We start from the raw sequence: 19,392 nt of genomic DNA on the forward strand, positions 1-19,392 counted from the left end.
GCAGCACATGGATATTCTCAGTGCGTGACAGTAGCCATCTGGATTTACACAATTTCTCACTGAGTTTAGTTTTAGTATTTCTTTTATCAGGTAAAGGGGCTATTTTGCTGCAGGGAAAACTTGTCAGTTAAAGGTTTGACACGGCTCAAAAATTATAGTGGTTCAACTGTTGAATGTATATAAATCTTTCATTTTTAGTGTATGTGTTCTTATAGTGAATCCAGATTCATGTTAGCTTGGATGTGTTTTTGATATTCTCTAGAAAGTTTAGCATTCTGGAGTTCTTCTAAATTAATGCCCAGATTGCATCATGGGATGTCCAGTGTAGTTATTTCTTTGGATGCAGTGTAGCTAATGGCTGTGCGTGTGTGTGTGTGTGTGTGTGTGTGTTGAAAGGAGAGAGAGAGAGAGAGAGAGAGGGACGAGAATGCTTGCATACTTGGGGATTGGAATTAAATTTCTTTCCTATTATAGGAGTAATGCATGTTTATTTTAAAAAATGTAGATGAGCTCCAAAAAGGAAAAAAGAAATGACATCTTAGAGTTAGTCACTGTTAAGATTTTGGTATCTCAATCTGTATGTGTGTGTATTCATACATATGTTTGTTTTTACAAAAATGAGCCAATGCTATAAATATTCTAGAAATTATGTTTTCAGATATATCTATTTATTCAATACCCTTCTATAATATTTTTAATGTGAAAATTTTTATGGCATGGTTACATTGTCGCTCTTGAACATTAGATTTTTCATTATTTTTCTCTTTATTCTGTAATCTCGTAGCAACTGACAGATAGAAAAATGTTTCTTAAATTGCAAATTACTTATTGGCCCCCTTCCCCAACTATAGTCCACGGAGTGTGTTTTGTTTGTGCTTCCCTGCCCTGAGACCCACTTCCCACTGAAGAACACTCCAGTGTGATGGCTACTGACAGCTCCTCTACTTTAGCTGTTTCTTCTTATAGGAGACAGAGCACGTGGTACCCAGCCAGCCAGAGTGTCGGGGGAGAACAGGAACGCCAGCTCACGAGAGTCCGCAAAACCACTCCTTCAGGTGCCAAGAAACAGTACGAGTTCAACAAAGGTGGGCCTTTTGTCGTCAGAAATTGTACTGTGCCTGGTATTGCTTTCCCAGAAATGCTGATGCTGTGCTTGCCACTCCCACACAAGGCAAGGCTTTCTGATTTTGACTGGCATTCCTTACAAGTCACAGAAGTGGCTTAAAGCAGCTGTGAGAGAGTATCATTGAGTCTGAGTTGAGGAGAAATGTAAATAACCTACAGTTTCTGCCTTCATTTTGGAGATAACCAGCCTTCGGCTCAGAGAGAAGAGGAGAGAGTCTTGGAGAAAGAAATGCTGATTTCATGTGTCCTCTTTTATTCCATGCTGGAGATGATTAGGTTTTCCTCTGTGATAATGATAATTAGTGATGACAGTGTAGACGTCAAGCCAATTTCTTTTCACATATTATCTCATTTAGCCTTTGCCTCTTCTTTATAAAGTGAGTACCAATAGCCCCATTTTACAGAGGAGAAGCCTGAGGCTGGGACTCACTGAGGCACTGGCCTGATGTTGCACAAGTGAAAAAGCTGAGCCAGACTTTGAGCCTCTAAACGTTTGATTACAGAATAGCAGGTGTGGCTTCGGTGCTGATCCAGTAGCGTCCCTGAGGCACTTGAAGCAGCCCCGGGGCTGGCCTCTCTGGTCTGCTAGACCTGCTGGAGACAGCCTGGGGTCCAGGGTGAGGACGGAGGTGGAATGCTGTTTGCAGCACGGTTGGCATGGCATTCTGATGGGAGCCCAGCATTGCAGCTGTCTGTGGAAAGTCTCTTCTGGAAATAAACAGAAGAAAGAATTCAGCTGCTAGTTGTGTCAGCTGTCTTTGTAGGATCATGTGTACAGCATAATCATAGCCTTCACTCAGTGGGAAGGGAGTGCTGTTCTTCTGAGCATGACCTTTAGATTTTTTTTTATTTTTTTTTTTTATGGCAGCACAGCCTAAATGAATCAACAACTACAGAGAAGTTGGCTGCTATGTAATTTTGCTTTAAAATATTCAGCATACTAAATTTAGAATCAAAGAGCCCCAAAAGGTTGGAGGGGTCCCCAAATCAAGTTGGCCTGCTCTCCAACCAGATTAATAAGTTTCTTGTATCACCCTTCTCACAAGTTGCCACCTCTTTTCTGTTTATTCTTAGGTGACTTCAGGTCCGGTAAGACTCAGCTTTGTCATTTCTCTGCTGACTGGGGCATTCTCCTTCCTATTTGAAGCCTTATTATAATGAAGCTCTTTTAGACTGACTAGAGCCAATTTTGTACAGTGACCCTGTCTCCCTTCCACCACATTGGTGACTGCCTTTCTCAGCAAGAACAGGCCAACTATATAGCCATGCATATTTCAAAATAAGAACACAAAACAAAACAAACAAACAAAAAAACTAAATTATTCTTGTGTATGGAATGTATGGCAGCCCTTTGGGGTGGGTATTCCACAGAGGCTAATCAGGAAAAACATCAACAGTTAGACTTCTCCAAGATACTTGATGTTTGATAACTTTAGACCACTTTATATCTCATCTACAATGGGGAAAGGAAGTGGTAATACTACTGTTATCAGTGGGCAAGTCAGAAATTTAATAGGATTCTGTGATGGGAATCATTTACATATAATTAGTAAGAGCTTAGAGTGTTGGATTAGAATAGTTTGTGTTTTTCAAAGATTTTATTTATTTATCAGAGAGAGAGAGAGAGAGGAAGGGAGGAGCACACGCACAAGTAGGCAGAGTGGAAGGTAGAGGTGGAGAGAGAAGCAGACTCCCTGCCGAGCAAGGAGCCCCATGCGGGTCTCAATCCCAGGATCCTGGGGTCATGACCTGAGCGGAAGGCAGCAGCTTAACCGACTGACCCACCCAGGCATCCCTGAATTAGAATAGTTTTGATGAGGAAATATACTGGGCAGCAATTCTTACATTTGGCGATGGGAAGTTACAGTTGAATTTGGATTCTCAGACCCATGGTACCTTTTCTCAGAAAAACAGAGATGTACATATATACAAGTTTGTAACACCTTAGGAGGTTTCTTGACCTTCCCTGCATGTCAGTGAAAGGAACCAATTACCGACTGGGTTCCCGGACAGCCTTCCTCGTGAAATCAGGTTTGTCTCTCCCCAACACATTGGCCACTTTTACATCTTAGCAAATCCATAGGACCCCAAATACCTTGTCCTTTTCTTCTTTTCCCTTCTAGCGTCCAGGTTCCACCTTGATGGGACCTAGCTTTATGAGCTAGCACCATTCCAGAATATTCTGTACCCCATTGTTGGACAATCACAGGATCTGGAATTAAGTATCAGATCAGAAGCAGTGTCTGATACTATTAAGTTTAGTATTTAGACTGAGCTGGTGACCTTTAAACTAGACTTATTTCTCACAGCCATGGTGGCGTCACCTAGGGACATTCTAATGAAACCTAAAAAAAAAAAAAAAATCTCAAAGTGTTACAAGGATTGTGAAACTTGAACTGGTGAAATGAGATCTGAGGCTAAAAACGACTTTGAGTCAGGTAGCTCACATTCCTGATAACGTTTCCCTTCCCTTTTAAGCCAGCATATGGCCAGGTTCAGGCATATGGTGCCCAAAAAGATCTTGATAGAGACATGATACTGTAACAGGATGCTCCAGACCTAGGTTTGGCTCAAAGCGAAAGAAGGAGCCAGGATAAATCTCTGCGGTTATAAAACGCCACCTTCTTGGGGGTGGAGGGAGAATTTTATTTGCATAATGAATACTTTGAAAAAGGGAAGAAAGATCTTTTTGCCACCAAGGGGTCACAGGTCACTTCAATGAGACTCAAAGTTAGTCTTCAGAGAATGAATCCATCCTTGTAGAAATGAGATTTTGGAGCTCATTGGGTTATGGAGTGGGAACTGATCTTTGCATGTATGCCAAGGAGAAATAGTTTCCTCCCTTCAGCTCTCAGATCATGCTGTATCTTAAGCTCTTTCTAGCATAAGGAGCCTCTACTGTGTCTGTGGATGAGCTTCAGGGAGGTTTATGAGTGTTCTTCCCGAAGTTTGAAGCATATACATTATATTGGTTTTCTGCTGCTACTGTAACAAGTGACCACAAATCTGTGGTTTAAAACAACCCACATTTATAACCTTATAGTTCTGTAGATATCCAACATGGGTCTCCTTGGGCTAGAATAAAGGTATCAGTAGGCCTATGATTCCTTTCTGGAGTCTCTAGGGGGAGAATCCATCTATTTCCTTTGCCTTTTCCAGTTTCCAGAGGCGGCTTGCCACATATGTCTTCCTCCACTACCAAACTAGCAACGTTACATCTCTGAGCATTCTTCCATACATTTGCCTCTAACCATGGCCAAGAGAGATTTTCTCATTTTAAGGATACATGGGACTAGAGGGGGCTGACTCAGGTAATACACAATAATCTCCTCATCTCAAGGTCTTTTACTTGATTGTATCTGCAGAAGCCCTTTTGTCATGTAAGAGTAACATGTGGAGTGGGACAAAGAATTAGGACATGGGGAGTTTGGTGTGTATGGGGGGAGCGGGGGGGGGCGGGATTATTCTGCCTGCGACATAAAAGTTTGGTTTTCCATGGAGAATCTCTACAACATTCATCAGAATCCCATGCGGTACTCATGACCCCCCAAAAGTCCTATCCTAACCTTTTTCTACCTCCCAGTTTGCTTGTTCTTCAACAGAGGCAACCTCGGACACTGATCTCACCCCCTCCATCCTCTTTCACCGCATCCTTCCTTCTGTTTGCCGTGCCCTCTCTGTCCTTATATGCTATTCCTTGTACGATGCCTCACGGCAGAGAGCTCAAGTTTGGTGTCCTGTGGTTTATCTAGCGTGGAGATACACTTGCCTTGTACAATGTTTTAAAAAATATATATTTTTAAAGATTTTATTTATTTATTTGACAGACAGCACAAGTAGGCAGAGGGGCGGGCAGAGAGAGAGGGGGGAGCAGGCTCCCTGCTGAGCGGAGAGCCTGATGCGGGGCTTGATCCCAGGACCCTAAGACCATGAACTGAGCCGAAGGCAGAGGCTTTAACCCACTGAACCACCCAGGCGCCCCTGTTTTAAAAATATTTTTAGGCAATATTTAAAATTCAGAAATTTTGTGGATTTGGGAGATGTTTTTTGAAAAACTAAGGATGGGATAACCTATGGGCTATATTCCCAAGGGGCAACGATTAGCTGGCGCTGAGGAGCAGGTGTCCATTTTTCCACAACTCCCACCTGGATCTGCCCCCTTATTTATGCTCTTTGCTGGCTCCTACAGGCATTTGATTTATAATGCCTGCTTTAATCATTTTCTTCCCAGCGACTGCTCATCCTGGGTACTCTAGCTGCCTGGAGCTAAGCCCTAATAAGGTGATGTCTGATAATGTCTTATGCCTCCTTTCCAAGATGATGTATTTACATTTTAACTTGGATTTTCATTGCATCTGAGTGGAGGGGCTGCGTGTTATCCTACTCTGGCATGCTTTTCAGTACCTGGAGCTTTTTCAAAACACTTATAATTATAGAACTGCATTTGGTTAGAGCAAGAATGAAGCCTTAGTAATTATTTAATACAACCCTCTCATTTTCTAGTTTGACACCCAGTGAGGCTGTGATTTGCTTAAGCCCTAGCTCCCCTTTTAACAGAATCAAGACAAATGCCATCAATCTGTTCAGAGCAGTCACTTGATGAATATGCATCAGTTTGATTGATTTTTTCTTTTTTTTTTCTTTTTTTTTGGTGTAGCTACAGCCAGTGCTGATCCTAGGAACCCTCATATATGACAAAGGAGGATTTATGAATGTAAGAGGATACTAATGAAGCTGGGGATTTCTTACCCAGCTAAGTAAATTTACTTTTGAGAGTGATTAACTCACTTGTGTTTAGAATATTGTATTAAAATTTATGAGAGCATTAAACTTTTAATGTCATTAAAGACCTTGTCTGTATAAACAGGAGCTATTCTATATAGCATTGTGTCACCACTAATTAAGCTGGTGGTTACATTTGCGAATGGGAGTTTGTTAGCCTCTTCATCTGGAAGTTCCCAGTTAGAGGGGGTTGAAGATTGGTGTGTTAGCAAGAATAATGGCCTTTGATGGATTTCACTATTTTTGTGATGTTCCAGAAGAAAGAAAAAGCTTTGTTGTTTTATGGAAAGAGGAAGTTTTGTTGGCAGTAACTTTTCCATGGGGAATAAATCCTTTCAGCTTTTGTTTTTGAGATAGACAACTTGTCTGTATTTTAATAGCTAATTGTTTCTTATTTAAGTGTTTTTCATAGCAGTAAGCAGAGTCTTAATGAGCTCTGCTGAAAAGAGAAAGAGTAAGAGAATGAGCACCCTGAGATTTTTAATAACATAGTAGACAAGATGTGCCTTCTTGGACTGTACCAGACAGAAGCTCTACTTGATGCCAGTATGCTGTTATTAGTGTGCTCTCAGGATTCCTCTCCTCCCCTCCCCTCCCCTCCCCTCCCTTTCCCTCCCATCCCCTCCTCTCCCCTCCCTTCCTTTCTCCTCCCCTCTTCTTTCAGTCTGTCTCTCCTTCTCCCTTCTCTTCTTTTCTTTTCTTTCTTTCTTTCAGTTGTGCAGGGGAGGACAATGAATGAGGTATAAATAAAAAAAAAAATTAGTTTGCCTTGACAATATTTTGAGACTCCCTGCTATACAGTTGGGTGAAGAATGGGCTCTGAAATGCTTACTTTGCCTACATTGCGTGGGAAGGGAGCCATATAGTGAGGGCTTTTCTTCATCCCCCAGTCCTGCCTCCATCCCCATGGGCTCCGAAATGGTCTGATAGAATGGAAAGAACATTCAGATTAAGAAATGCAGAGTCTTATCTCATGTCTCTCAGGTGACCTTGGTCACTTAATGCAAATCCCTCAGTCCCCTCCTCTAACACAAGTTTGGGTCAGATGATTTCTCCTCCCTCTTCTGACTCTAATTCTAAAAATGCTCAACATTCTAGATGTTTAAAAGATTTGATGTGGAAAGATTTTAGCTTAATAAAACAAGCTCTTGCAGTCACAGATAAAAATAATTCCTCCCCCATGCTACAGAGCACAAAAATATCCTATACCAAATCACCAGTCCCTTGAACTGATTGACAAAGAGCCCACACTTGATTATTCTGGGAGTGAAACCCTCCTTTATTATTATTATTATTTTTTGAGACTGCCCTTGGTTACTTTATAAATTGTTAGCACTTTCCCAAGACAATGATTAGGCATAAAGATAATAGGGAAACATTCTCTCATTAATAATAATGGTAAATGCGACATGATTATATTAGAAAATATTTTTAAAAATCCAAGGAAACAAAAATTTCTTATAATCCTACTGCCCCAACATAAACATGGTTATCCATTTTAGTGTATGTTTTTGTATTGTTGCTATTGTTTTATGTTTTTATTTAATTCCAGTTAGTTAAATATAGTGTTATATTAGTTTCAGGTATATAATATAGTAATTCAATACTTTCATATACCATCCTGTCCTCATCACTAGTACACTCCTTATATTGCTGCTGTTGTTTTAATGTGGCATAAAAAGTTGGGTATGAAAGGGGCTTCCTGATACATTCGGGTTGAATTCACTTCAAGCAGGCTCCAGAGAATAAAGTTAGACCAGAATGCATTTTGCAACCTGACTCTACAATCTTTATATGTAAATTGAATAATAAAGTAATGGGGTAATTATTACCAACCTCAGCTTCATTTATGGCTAAGGAGAGCAAATTTGATTTTTTGTAACAAATACTCTAACATGTAACTTTCTACAAGGAACATATTTTACAAACTTTGGTATCAAAGGCTTGTGTTAGAAATACCATTTCTAGGATACGGAACAAAAAATTTGTCCTTAATATCTCAAAATCTTAGAAAACTTCTTGGTCTAACTTGGACTAGATTTAAGAGACAAATTTCAATAGTGATTATAGGAGACAGAGTGTGCATATAAACTTAAAATCTAATTTAAAACTGACCAGCTGGTTAGACATTGAGTGTTCTTGAAGCTACAGGAATGAGGCTGTTCTTTAACTTACGCTTTATCTTCCCAATGAGGCAATAGCTACTCCAGTGTTTCTGTCATAGTATTCATCTACAGGATTATCTCTTTTCAAGACTAATGTGCAATACTAAACACACACACACACACACGCGCGCGCGCGAACACATCCATATTCACACACAGCTCTCACCCACACTTTTTTCTATTTTTTAATCTTTAACCAACTTATTTAATTTGTATGTATAAATTATTTTCATGTAAATGAAATCTTAGACGTTTCTGTGTAACTTGTTTGTCCTACTTAATATTGTATTTTTCCACATCATAAGATATTCTAAAATATTAATGACCATAAAATATTCCATTCTGTGACTATACCAGCCCTTATGTAATAAATTCCAGATTAGTGTATATTTTGACTACGTCTGTTATTTATATTTATAAATATTGCCGTAGTAAGAATTGTTTAAAATATTTTTATGTACTTCCGTTTTAGGTTTTTTGATTTGTGCTTAAGGGTAAAGCTGTCTAGGCATGGGATTTGAAATAATAAACCAAAAAGAGACACGGGATATAAGTTTTTCAGTTATCTGATCATGAAGGAAGATAGGAATAAAACGGATAATTATAATTTTGAGAGAATTAGATAGAAGGTCATGTGGTTAGATTTCTGCATGTGGCGGCATCATAGGATAGTGATGGAGCGTTGGAGACAGCTCAATCCAATCCCCTTCTCCATACTTGTATATTCTAGATATTTCTGTTTCACCCACTAGCTCTTATGGTTTTCTGTTTAGATTGTGCTTGGGGCAAAGAGCCTCTGGCTGTAACGCTCCCAGAGACCATTTGGAAGGCAGGCCGGGTGTGGAACAATTCTTTGATGTGTGGAACTACCCTGCATACCTCAGGGACTCTGGAATCTTTGGTTGTAGCCCGCAGAATGCCAGTAGTCTCTGCCAGCCTCTGTATCAATCACAAATAGCCCCTAAATTTCCTAAATGTTTTCTAGAGGGCATACCACCACCCCCTTGAGAAACATCAATCTTCATGATGGATATTTAAAGCTGTTTTATGAGAGCCTTTATTAACGTGGGTATGTGTTCATGATTTATTTTTACATGGAGAAGAAAGCAATAACATAACAGAATTACAAGGTGATCTTATTTTTGCTTAACATATAATTATATACAGAAACTTATACTGAAAGGACATAAATCAATATTTTATTGGTGGTTATTTTCAGGTGGCATGATTAAGGGTGGTGATTTTAAAAATATTCTTTTTGGTTTCCAAATTTTCCCCCAGTGAGTTCCTCTTAAGTTTGTAACTGGGAAAATTATTTATAAATGAAAAAAAGCAGTACATACTGTTCAGGATATAGAACCATAAATAAAATTGTTGCAGTCACTGCAATCATATTAAGTAATTTTATTTTCTGTTTCTTTGAACTATTTTATCTCAGTTTGAGATAGACAGGAATATTAGGAAACTATATTAGAGGAGAACAGATTTTTTTTTTTTGTATTATTTTTGTTAACTAGAAGAAACTTAAAAGACATTTTCAATGGTACCTGTGGCTTTTATGGTTTGGGTTAGTTGGAATCAGAAAGCAAATATTAAAGGTGATTTTTATAGGGTCAGATGACACATAAAACCAGAACTTGTATCCTAGACACCTCTTTGTTTGATTGTCTTATTCTGTGGATAAAAGTAAAAGAAAGTCTCTTTTTATACCCTTCTAGCAGTACACGTCTTTCAGGGTTCCCCTAGCATAGAGTTCTAATCCTATGACTCTGCAGATGCCAGGGGCAAAAGAAATACCAGGGCCCACTTAAATGGGAATAGGTTCTAAGAACAGAAACTTGAGAGGTAGAAACAGGAATAAAGCTGTATTTCAGGAGGTTTTCAAACAATGCCTTGAATTTAACACCAGTACAAGAAAACATCTTTGGCGACACCGAGCTTACTGAATAAATCCAGATACACATAACAGAGTGCTTGGGGTGTGCACATGGAGGGCCAGTTCCCTAGGGAAAGGAAGGTTGTTGTCAGAAGTAGGTTAGAGATAGAAAGTGCTGGGAAGATAAAATCACTACACTGCTGGAGTAACATGGGGGCCTGGGGAGAACTTGGAACGGATGGAAGAAGAGAGCTGAGAATCAGCTCTAAGGTAACTGCCAAAAAGTGTCTGGTGTGCCTGGTCAAACTTGAATGAGATGAACACAGGCGAGAACCAGCCTCCTCTGACCTGCCTTTTTGATCATTAACTCACCCTTGCCCCTCAGACCAACACTAATCCAGGTTCTGTTCATCTTGTGCCAAGACCACACTGGTAAGGACAGGGTAATGTTGTAGGTATGTATGGCATTTGTTGTTTGCTTTAAGAAGGAATGATAATGACAATCCTAACTAGCATAAGGAATAGCACGTGTAGAGTGCTCACTTATTCAAGACACAGACAAGGGGGCCATAAGGCTGGAGAGACTGAACTGCAGAGAGAATGTATTACATGGTATCAGAAAGGTTGGCAGTGCCCAGATGGCACAGGGCCTTGTAGCCAGGGTATGGATCTTGGATTTTGTTGAAGTCGAGGGAAGCCACTGGAGATTATCAACAGGAGAATGACATGCTCAGATTTATATCTTTAAAAGACCACTCTAGGGGCACCTGGGTGGCTCAGTGGGTTAAAGCCTCTGCCTTTGGCTCAGGTCATGATCTCAGGGTCCTGGGATCGAGCCCCACATCGGGCTCTCTGCTCAGCGGGGAGCCTGCTTCCCCCTCTCTCTCTGCCTGCCTCTCTGCCTACTTGTGCTCTCTGTCAAATAAATAAATAAAATCTTAAAAAAAAAAAAAAAAAGACCACCCTAGGTGGTGTGTGTTGTGGGGAGGAAGGGAGACAGTGGAGGCCATGTGGGAGATGACTGTGACAGTGACAACGGAAGAGGGAAGAGGAGAGGTGGAGATTATAGACTCGTATCTTCTTTTTGGAAGAGAAAGAAAACCTTTAATAGGCAAGTAAGATTTAGGCTTATTTAATATTAATGCTTACTTAAGTCCTCTGTGCCTTAAGTTCTTTTGTTCTTAGAACTATCCTGATTCATAATTTAAAAGCTAGAATGTTAGAAGGCCAAGTATCAGATGTAATATCACAGTGCCCAGTGCAATGAGAATTTAATATTCATCAAATATTTACCTGCCATTCAAATTAGATACCCCCCCCAATTATTTGTGATCTCCTGTCCTCTCCACTTTATCTGTCCCTAAACTAAATCTTCATTTGTATAATTTTTTTTTCTGTCCCTGACTCAGAAAGATAGGTATTGTGTTTACTCTGGACTTGTTTACATTAGATTTCTCCATAAAGCAGAACCTCATAGAAAGCCTTGGGTACAGGGAGGTGATCCCAGGAAGCAGGAGGGTGGGGGGAAGAGGAAGAGCTGAAAGCTGGGGTGTAGCTGAAGTTACCACTCTTGACAGCTGGAGATCGGTCCCCTGAGGACTCTGTGAGGAACCTTGTAAAGAGTCCTCAGATGTATCCCTTTGAAAGTTGGGGGACTACAGTGTTTATTCACACACTCCCCTCTTTGCTGGCTGAGGGCTGTCCCCAGAGGAGGTAATTCTCCCACACTTCCAGGCTGAGGGAGTGAATTCCGCCTCACAAAATTCTTGAGGCAGAAAAGTGAAGAGGCTTAGCAGGTACTAAAAGGGGAGTGATTTGAGTGAGCAGAACTGTCCATAGAGCCGAAGCATCTGCTGTGACCACTGTGCCTCCTGAGCTGACCACTGTCTGGCACAGGAAGCACAGGTGTCTCATAATTACTATTGCTAAATGAATAGAAAAAAACCGAGATATGCAAGGAAGTGCTTCGTGTCCCCTCAGCAAACCTATCATTATTAATAATAACGTATTAGTACTTCCACTCCTAATGGATCCTGTGTCCTCAATATCCCTTCCCAAACTCTTCTTTCTGATTCATGGGGTGTTTTTGAACCACACCCATGGCAGCCCAACCTCCTTTCTTCTCCCAGTCCCAATGCTGGCCTCGTGGGTCTTACCGCCCACCCATTCTCTGGGTGTTGGCATTGTTCTGGCTGTTTCTGGGCTCTGCTCTGACCCACCAAGGCGAGGAGCGGTATCTATTCCAGTTCAGCTGGGCTGCCCTGTGTTCAGTGTTTCTCGGTGTCTCCAGGGACACAACTCTTCCAGCTTTTGGAATGTGTCCCCTGGGAGGCCAGGCCAGAAACACCCAGGGAACTGCTGAACTCACCGAAGTCCCTCTCATCTGTGCTCTTTAGCCACCGGTATCCTTCCAGGTTGCTGCACCTGGACTTGTAGGAGAATATTTCCCAATTAGGAGTTCCCTGAATCACTTGTTAAACACATGTGGCCAGTGCACTCCCTTGGAAATTCAGGTTCAGTAATGATGGGGCCCAGGAATGTTTTTAAGGACACTGATTGGTTGTAATTTTCAGAGGAGCATAAAGGGAGGTAGAGCTTGGGTCCTAGTAACTACTAGCAGGGCGTATTAGAGATTAGCATTCTGCCTCTAGCCATAACCTCCTGCTCCCCTCTGTGGGAGTTCATTGACCTGGACAAGTACATCCATGGATTGAAAAGTCAATGCATGAACATCTATTGACTTCTGGGTCTGTTTTCAGTCAGCAATCTCTTTGTATCAGGGTTCATTTCAAATTCAGTGCCTTGGTTTCTTTATCTTTGAAGGTGGCTGCCTAGTATTCAATCTCAGTCCTTTAGCACAGAAATTTGGTTAAAAGAAAAACACCAATAAGAGAATGTCTTTAATATAGCTTAGACTCCCTAGAGAACAGAATTTTTTATTTACTGGTCTTGAGGGTTGCTATTGTTGCTAATAATATTACTGGAATTTATTGGCATCTTGTCCGTGTCTGCATATAGAGCTATTGTTTGTACATAAAGAATGTTTTGCTCAGATGGTTGTCCTCTTGGGATATACCTTTTGTTTTCAAAAGTGTTTCAGGAAACAAGAGTCATACAGTCAGCCAGCAGTCATCCGGGTATACATTAGTGTATCCCATACTGCTTTCTGAACAGAGGCTCAGTTTAATGCAGTGGAATATCTTGAACTTTTAAGAGTGATTCAAGGTTCAGCTTGGTTCACCCTTAAGGTTCTGACTCTATATGAAGCACTCTGGAGAGTGTACTGGCTTCTCTCCTTTTACTCTTTTTACCCAGGTTTTTGTAAATGTGGGTTAAAACACCACTTGCTAATCTTTAACAGGTCTCTTCAGGGAAGAAATGGATCTGCTTGTAGGCATGAAAGTCATCCCACCCTGCTATCCTGTTAGCATGTTGCAGATGGAGGAGAGAGCATGAGTTTTACCATAATCATCATATACACTTAGGGATATACCAGAGTTGGCAGCTGTCCCTAACCCTGGGATGAAGGCTTTATTTATTTTTTAAAAATATTTATTTATTTATTTTAGAGAAAGGAAGAGAGAGCATGAGCAAGAAGAGCAGAGGTAGAGGAAGAAAGAGCCTCCAACAGAGTCCTGAGCATGGAGCCCAACTCAGGGCTCAATCTCATGACCCTGAGATCATGACATGAGCCAAAATCAAGTTAGTTGCTCAACTGACTGCACCACCCAGGTGCCCCTTCACCCAGGGTGAAAACTCTATTAACAAACATACGAGTGCCTACTCTGTGCCAAATGTCACCATTAGCCATAGATAAAAATAAAAGAGCAAGACTCACAAGGTCCCTGCTCCATAAAGTGTCATAAGAGAGAGAGAGAGACAGTCAGGTTAATTATACATATACATGATTAAGGACTATGTTATGGAGCAAATAAGGAATTATAATACAACAAGAACATGGGACACCTGGTTGGCTCAATCCATTAAGTCTGCCTTTGGCTCAGGTCATGATCCCAGGGTCCTAGGATCGAGTCCCATACCGGGCTCCTTGCTCAGCAGGGAGCCTGCTTCTCCCTCTGCCTGCCTCTCCTCCTGCTTGTGGTCTCTTTTTCTCTCTCACTCTCTCTCTGACAAATAAATTTTAAAACTCTTAAAAAAAAAAAGAACATATAAAGGGGAGACTTTATTGTGAGGTACCTGGTATATACAGGATGAATGCATTAATTAGGAGAGAAAGTGGATAGGGAATAGCATTATGGGCATTATGGGCACAGGAACAGCATATATAAAGGTGGAAATAACCATGGTCCATACAAGAAACTATAAGAATGTCAGTGTAGTAGGAGCAGAGAGGGGAATGGTATGAATCAAGGTTGAAGAGGTGCACAGATGATAAATCCTGTAGGGTGTCCCAGGATACTTTAAATATATTGGTTTTTAAGTGCCATGTACAGAAGGGTAGTGACAAGTGGTTGTGTGGAAAATGGTTTGAGAGTGTAGAGTGGAAGTAGGGGGATCATGGAGGCAGTCTAAAAGACAGATTATAGTAATTTGAATTGAGGTGGTAGTGGTGGAGGTAGAGGTAAGAGGACAGATGCAAAAGTTACTTGGGATAAAAAATTGAAGGACTTCATAATACAATGGGTATTGAGCTTTAGGGAGAGGAAAGTGTCAGAATAACTCTGGCACTGGATAGAGGGGGAAATTTTTCACTGAGATAGGGAACACATTTATCTGCAAATTTAACTATAGATGATTGAAATGTTGGTATAGATTTAAAAATCCTATGCTAAAATATTGCTTCTTCACAAATTATTACATCGGTGGTCTGACACTATCCTTAGGCCATGAAAAATATCTTAATGCTTTGTTCATTTTGCTATTTTGAATTCCAGTACATGTTCTGAGGGAAGACCACTGAAGGATGACCCTACCTATTGGCTTAGCATATGCTTTAGGGTTCCAGCAATGTGGGAACACCAAAAATTTTGGAAAACATCCTCTTTAATGGGTTGTCCACAACTTTGCAGTCACCACATCCAGGAGAAGATCTTTTAATATCAGTGCACAATTAAGTTTTCTATTTTTCTGCCAGAAGTGCTTTTAATTTGAATTATATCATGGTGGCAATGGTAGTAGTGGCAGGGGTGGTGGTAGTGATGTGGCGGTCCTGGGGGTTGTGGTGGTGACAATACTGATGATGGTTGTAGTGGTGATGATGATGACAATGGTAGTGGTGATGACAGTGGTAGTGGTGGTGACAGTGAGGGTGGTGACAATGGTGGTGGTGGTGATGACAGTGAGAGTGGCAGTGATAGCAGTGGCAGTGGCAGATAAAGTAGTGATCACAGTGATGGTGGAGGTGATGATGGTGTTAATGGTGATGATGGCAGTGGTGGTAACAATTGTGGTGGCAGTGGGGTTGACTATGGGGGTGGTGGTGATGATGGTGGTGGTAGTGATGACAGTGGCAGTGGCAGTGATGATAGTGTTGGTGGCACCACAATAGTGGTCATGATGATGATGGCAGTGGCGATAACAATGGCAGTGATGATGACAGTGGTGGTGGTGACAACGACAGTGGTGTTGGTGGTGACAGTGTTGGTGATGACAATGACATTGGTGGTGGTCATGGTGACAATGACCATGGTGGTGGTGGTGGTGATGACAATTCTCGTGGTAGTGATGACACTGTTGGTGGTGATGGTGATGACAGTGCTTGCGGTGGTGACGATGTGCTGGTGGTGGTGACGACAGTGCTGGTGATGGTGATGACGGTGCTCATGGTGGTGATGACAATGCTGGTGGTCGTGGTGATGACAGCACTGATGGTGGTGGTGACAGTATTGGTGGTGGTGGTGACAGTGCTGGTGACAGTGGTGATCTTCAGAGGCATGATACTCTCATCAGTGCTGAGACCCATAATCAGGCTCTGTGGAACACAGTCTGCATTTCTTGTTGCCTGGACCAGAGGACAGGGCTGTGATGGAGCTGGCAGAGTGCTCTGACAGGCCTACCCATAGCAGAGATGCGCATGGTTCCTTTCCTATTGTTACTTTGGGTGAAGGGAAGCAAGAGAATTGGAGGGAACGTTTCAGTGTGACCCAGAATTTATGTTTAGGCCAGTTTTCAGACAGGATTGTAAATGGTTCAAGCAGTATCTTTAAAGATCATTTAAAAAAGGAAATTTGAGACACCTAGATACTGTTCCAGTTCTCTTTTCATTGCTAAATTCCTCTATGGAGAAGCTTTCATTTTTCTTTCCTCTTCTGCCATGACCTTTATCTTGTTCAGTCCACCAGCCTTTTGTTTCTCTGCTTGCATTCTCACGATCTCCAAATGACTGAGATTTTCTAGCAGTGTGAGCTTGGGTGATGCACCTGCATGTTCTGTTCTCCTTGCCTCCCTTTCTTGTTTTCTGCTATACTTAGCACCTGGTACACCATAGATCACTGGTTTATTTCTTTAGGTTCTCTTTCCTCATATGAAAATTGTAAGTTCCATTAGGGCAGAGACTTTGTTTTATTCACTGTTTTATTCCAAAAACCTCCAATAGGACCTGGCACATAGCTGGTGATTCAAAAATATTAATTTAATAAATGAATAAAGTTATATAACTGCCTTATTTTCTGTTAGGTCAAATGGGAATACTAGTGCTAATCTCATATAGTTACTATGAGGAGTAAATGAAATAATGTAAGTAAAGTACCTGGCATTCCCAGGCCGATATAATAAGATCTGGTGAATGGTTAGATGGTCCATGGCACTCTTCTTTCTCATAACCTCTTTGTCTTTGTTATTTAGAATGATATTCCAGTTAGCTTCTTACCTCCTTAGTCATGGATCTGTACCTTCTTTCTTCTGTCCACTAAACTGGCCAGTTTTAGAGAAATGCCCAGTGGCCCTGAGTAAGGAAATCCCAGGTTTTGTCTTTTTCAGCTTGTTTATTCACAAGGCTTTGATTATTGTTAATAAAATAGACTATGTATTATCATCATTTATAATTCTATTATGTTAGTTCTCTTATATGATTCTAGATCCATGTATTATTTTTTAATACAGCTAGCAGTAGTATCATGAACTATCCTATGAGGTAGCTTCTATTATCCTCACTTTACAGATGAGGAAACCAAGCCTTACAGAGGTTGGTATCTTACCTGTGGGTACACACAGCTAGTAAGTGGATCAAGAAGTCATTCTTAGATCTGTTCCTTCTGTTTCTTCCTTTACCCATCCAAAAGCATGCACTGAGTATATACCATAGACCAGGTACCATCCTGGGCTCTGGCTGAACAACAGGGAAGAAACATCAGTGCAGGACCTGTGACCACTGCACATCATAGTTACCATTACCACAGCCTCTCCGTTGAACACACTGTAGAGTGCAAATTCTAGGGTGAGCCCTGCTCAGGTGTTTTTACTTCCCTAGCTCAGTCTTACTTCAAGCTGCAAATATCTAAATCTAAACACATGAATTGCCTTTCTTTCTGCCAATTGCCTGCTCTCCCCACCAAAATTACATATTTTTCTACCTCCATTAGAAAAAACACCTGTCATCTTTCTAGTCACATAGTCTCAAAACTTTGGAATAACTTTTATTATCCCATCTCTTTTATTCCATACTTTCAATACACACCCAAGACCTCTTGATTTTTTTCTTAAGATTTTATTTTATTTTGAGAAAAAGAGAGCATGAGGGAGAAGAGCAGAGGGAGAAGGAGAAGCAGACTCCCCTCTGAGCAGGGAGCCCGACATGGGGCTCAATCCTAGGATCTGGAGATCATGACCTGAGCCAAAGGCAGACACTTAACCAACTGAGTCACTGATTATTTTTATCCTTGAAAATATGTCTCTTGTTTCTCCTCCTCAGTTCCTTTCTACCATTCTATCAGCTTCTATGCCCTGATCCTTGACTTACTGAAATTAGCCTCAAGAATGGGTGTTAAGGTGTGCCTCGGTGGCTCAGTGGGTTAAAGCCTCTGCCTTTGGCTCAGGTCATGATCTCAGGGTCCTGGGATCAAGCCCCGCATTGGGCTCTCTGCTCAGCAGGGAGCCTGCTCCCCCCTCTCTCTCTGCCTGCCTCTCTGCCTACTTGTGCTGTCTGTCAAATAAATAAATAAAATCTTAAAAAAAAAAAAAGAATGGGTGTTAATTTTATCCTCTGCTTCAGACTTCACTGAATTGCAAGTCTCCTAAAGGCCTAGAGTCTGCTTATTGATTAGTATTTCCCCAACACTATATCAGGCAGATAGGGGACATTCAGATGGCCATTAAATTAAAGCATCTTTGATGCTTAGCCCACAGTCCTTAAACTTGATCTGGAGGTTTATTTGGCGATTTTAAGTACTTTCCCTGGAAGATCATGTAAGTATATTATAAGTAGGCTGTTCTCTGCATCTCAATAATATATATTTTTAACAAAGTCTATTTCTGCTTTTTTCCGTTAATGTTTACTACTTGTGTATTTGTTTTACTGTCTGCTAGCATCAAAGCCCTAGAGACATATATGGTTAAACTATAAACTGATAACTGTTTTTTCTATTGAATATCACTCTTCCATTTTTCTCGTGCTACCATAACTCTGTAGAAATGCAATTTGAGAACCAGTGTATATTACAAAGAAATTATGAACCATTCAAAATTTTAGATGTTACTGGATTGGACACAATAACTCTTGTGTCTAAGAAGGTTTCCCCCATTTGTGGAATAGAGCAATTTAGTATTTTCCGAAGCCCTGATATTACTGTGTTTGCAGCTCAGGGAATGGATGGGGATAGAATGGGTGTGCCAGTGGTCTTCTTCCTTACTTTCTTTTCCCACTTCAGTGATCTCTTCCTGAGTTCATTGTTGAACGCTTAACCTTCCTGCATACTCAGGAGAGACATGCTGGCTTGTACGGATGTAGTAGAAATCAGTGCATTCTAGACAATTTTGTTTACCATCTCCTTACTTTTCTCATTGGAAGTAAATTGTTTGCATAGTTAGCAGTGCCCTTAGACTGAACAAATTTTGCATTCTTAAAAATATTTTGAAGAAGTTATGCTTATGGCATTTCTAAATGTGTGTCATGACTTAAAGAAATCATTAATCTTGTTGACCCTTCAGGGAACATATATAATTTCTTCAGGACTCAAACTGAAGCTGAATAAAAACTGTAAATAATTATGTCCCCAAATAAATCTTTTTATAAATGACTTAACAGTGACTAAATCTTTTATTAAGAAAGCAGGCATTTTATAAGAATAATAACTATAATTTAATACACTTATTATATAACAGCATGCAAACTGCTGCAGAAAAACTTGAATGTTATATAATAGATACTATTATATCATAACATTTGACAGATTATGATTTTGAATTCAGCATCTGCCTATAGTGAACTTTTGTTTTTTTGTGTGTTTAAATTTTAAAAAGTTGATTCAGAGTAGCTGTGCTTTAAGT

The 19,392-nt window shown here is 40.6% G+C and overlaps 1 protein-coding gene across 1 annotated transcript in view; it reads left to right on the top strand.

Moving 5' to 3' along the window:
• Positions 1-19,392, top strand: part of FAM13C (family with sequence similarity 13 member C) — a 141,252-nt gene that overhangs the window by 47,079 nt on the left and 74,781 nt on the right. The window contains exon 4 of the mRNA XM_080823161.1: positions 967-1,085. Within this exon, the coding sequence (XP_080679287.1) occupies positions 967-1,085 (119 nt within the window). The remainder of the gene's footprint in view (positions 1-966; positions 1,086-19,392) is intronic.

The sequence above is a fragment of the Martes martes genome (genome assembly GCF_963455335.1).
Source record: "Martes martes genome assembly, chromosome: 14".
NCBI classification, from domain to species: domain Eukaryota; kingdom Metazoa; phylum Chordata; class Mammalia; order Carnivora; family Mustelidae; genus Martes; species Martes martes.